General features: G+C 40.7%; 1 protein-coding gene across 4 annotated transcripts in view; it reads left to right on the top strand.

The window, feature by feature from the left end:
- The window catches only part of PCCA (propionyl-CoA carboxylase subunit alpha), a 465,712-nt gene that overhangs the window by 205,782 nt on the left and 256,841 nt on the right, over positions 1 to 3,089 (top strand). For all 4 annotated transcript variants that reach the window (XR_003094961.1, XR_003094962.1, XM_025208618.1 and 1 more), the window contains exon 15: positions 276 to 351. Coding sequence is in view for 2 of the 4 variants with exons in the window: in XM_025208618.1 (XP_025064403.1) it covers positions 276 to 351 (76 nt within the window). In the remaining 2 variants the exon portion in view is untranslated. The remainder of the gene's footprint in view (positions 1 to 275; positions 352 to 3,089) is intronic.

Below are 3,089 nucleotides of genomic sequence, written 5' to 3'. Positions count from 1 at the left end.
TGGTCCTTCTGAATGTGAAAAAAAAACCCCCCCCCCCCCCCCAAGACAAACAAACCCCCCTTGTCTCCTCCTCTGAATCCAAGAGGTCTTTTCCTGGTATTATTTTGGGGAAGGGTTTAAAGGAAAGGCATAGTAATAGGTGTGATTTCTGTAAATGAAAAACCTGTATGCAAGACTGGTGGTTTTTTTCCCCTCAAGAAATTTATCAGAATAAGTGGGGAGGAAAAGAAAAACAATTTAATTCTTGTAGTTAACTTAAATACTTTTGTTTTTAGCTAGTTACTTATGGCTCTAATAGAGCTGAAGCATTGCAAAGAATGGAAGAGGCTCTGGACAATTACGTAATTCGAGGTAACTATAGAAATTTGGGTTCCTAGTGTGATAGGATGGCATCTATTTCAAGAAAACAGCTTGAAAATGTAGTAATTAGCAAATTGAGTAAAGTTCCTGCTTATTAAGTGCAAATTAAAATAGGAAAAGCTTGTGTTAATTAAGCTGAGAAGATGCATCAAATCGAAAGAGACTTAATTTTTTCTGCAGCATTTTTAGTTGAATTTAATGAATTAAATAATTACCTTCCTTAAACTGATAAGAGCTCTCTCAAACTGATGATAGATCAGGCATTTATCATCTTGTGAAATAAAAAGACAAGTATTTATAAGAAATGTAATTATTAACAGGCTCACATATTTTAATAAATCTGCTGGGTTTTCAGTTGCAACTGTGTTGGTCTAAGAACCTAGGCAGGCAAGGTTCTTTGGGTAGATGTGATATCTCTTATTAGACAAGCTGAGTAGTTGGAAAAAGGTTCTTTGCAGCTTTCGGGCACAGCCACCCTTCTTCAGGCATAGGGAGTCTGCTGTTCTGTGATCTTCTCCTTGGTGATTGCGCCCAAAAGCTGGCAAGGAACCTTTTTCCAACTACTTATTTGGTGTAATAAAAGATATCATGTCTACCCAAAGAACCTTGGCTGCATTAATAAATCTGCTGGATTCAGGTAGTACCACAGGCATGTATCTTGTATATTTTTCATTTAAAGATGGTTTTGAATACAGCTATATACAAGGTTATCCAATATTTAGACGCCCAGCTAAGAGTAAACATCCATTTTAGCTCTTTTATTTCTGGGTCTGCCTGTGAGAAGTTAAGGGATAAAGGTTGTAGCCATGTTGGTCTAAAAGCAAAAGCAGTCGGTGTGGTAGAGGTGATATCTTTTATTAGACCAACTACACAGTTGTGAAAAAAGTCTTTATTTGCAAGCTTTTGGGCTCATGCACCCTTCCCCAGGCAAAGGGGAATTCAAAGATTGTAAAATTTCTCCCAGGTAGAAATGAAACTTCATATTGCACAGGAGAGCTGGAGGATGGTATAAGTTCTTTGGGGTGGAAAAGTTCATTTTATGCAAATTAGGCTTATATAAAAGTTGGAGCACTCTATTTACCTCGAAGGTGTCTGATCGCAAGCAGTATGTTGAATTTTGCTTCTTTCTTGTTAAGATGCTTCATATTTCACAGGAGGACTGGTGATGGAAATCTTCTCCTGGGCAAGGATGTTCTGTTGTGGTGAGGCAGCTCTGCAAGTATGCAAATTTGGCTTGAAACAAAGGGCTGGAGCAGGGGTGTTAGCTTCCAGGTTTCAGGGTGTTGAATTTTGCTTCTTGTAAAATTATGAAGTTTTCATTTCAAAATGAGCCTAATTTGCAAAATGAGCCTAATTTGCATAAAATAAACTTTCCACACCAGAGAACTTATACCATCCTCCAGCTCTCCTGTGCAATATGAAGTGTCATTTCTACGTGGGAGAAATTTTACAATCTTTGCACTCTCCTTACCTGAGGAAGGGCACGTGAGCTTGAAAGCTTATAAATAAAGATTTTTTTTTTTTGCAACTATCTAGTTGGTCTAATAAAAGATATTGCTTCTACCATACTGACTATAAGAAGTTAATGCTCTTTCAGCTTCTTTGTGGGACAGGGAGGAGTTTGCCATGACTCTTGGCCACTTTCCTCTCTAAGATCTGGAGATTGAATCCACTGGGATGGGAAGAACTTTGCTTCTCACTCCCTGTTTTTTTTTGTTTGTTCTTGAAACACAATCTTGACGTGGGTGCAGGACTTTCTTCCTGTCTCTCAACCCTGAATACTATCAGAAAAGAAGACTATGTGAGGGCGCCATTCTGATATGATCTCTAGTTTCCTCTTTAGCTAAGAGTGTGGCTGGCAGAGGAGATTCTTCTTCCCACTTGAGGTACAGGAATGGGAGAGTAATGGCTGAAGGTGTTTCTTTTGGGTTTTGTTTTTATTTTTGATCCCAGCTCTCCTGAGGGCTGGACAGTGGAGTACCAGGAGTGGTAGAGAAAAGAGCTGGAACTGTAGAACAGATTGTCTAGGGGTGTGCTCACATGAACAAATTATACAGTTAATGTGGAGAGGGAGACCTTACCTCAAATCATGTAATCTACACTGTTTCATGGGCAGGCTTGCGAGGTGGACAGAACTCAACCTGATATTGTTTAATATGGAGAAATGTAAAGTGCTCCATCTGGGGAGAAATAATCCACAACACACAGGCTCGGTGGTGCTATGCTTGCCAGCACCACAACTGACTGAAACCTGGGTGTTGTGATAGACAACAAAATGAACATGAGCCACCAATGTGATGCTGTATCTGCCAGAGCTAATCAAATGCTGGCATGCATCTACTGAGGCATCTTGAGTAGGGCTAAGGGTGTCATCCTCCCACTCTACTCAGCCTTGGTGAGACTGCAGCTGGAGTAATGCGTCCAGTTCTGGGCACCGCACTTCAGGAAGGATGTGGAGAAGCTCGAGAGAGTCCAAAGGAGGGCCACATGCATGACTAGAGGCTTTGAGACCGGGTCATTTGGGGAGAGGCTGAAAGACTTGAGACTGTTCAGCCTGGAGAAGAGAAGACTCAGAGGGGACTTGATGGTAGCCTATAAGTATATTAGGGGTGTACATCAGGGCTTCTATTCACCAAGGCCTTCCAGGGGAGGACAAGAAATAATGGGTACAAACTGATTGAAGATTGCTTCAGGCTAGACATAAGACAAACTTCTTTACAAGTTGAATG

Source organism: Alligator sinensis, unplaced genomic scaffold, assembly GCF_000455745.1.
Source record: "Alligator sinensis unplaced genomic scaffold, ASM45574v1 scaffold744_1, whole genome shotgun sequence".
NCBI classification, from domain to species: Eukaryota; Metazoa; Chordata; order Crocodylia; family Alligatoridae; genus Alligator; species Alligator sinensis.
Note: the sequence above shows the minus strand (reverse complement) of the source record. Positions and strands in the feature narration are given on the sequence as shown.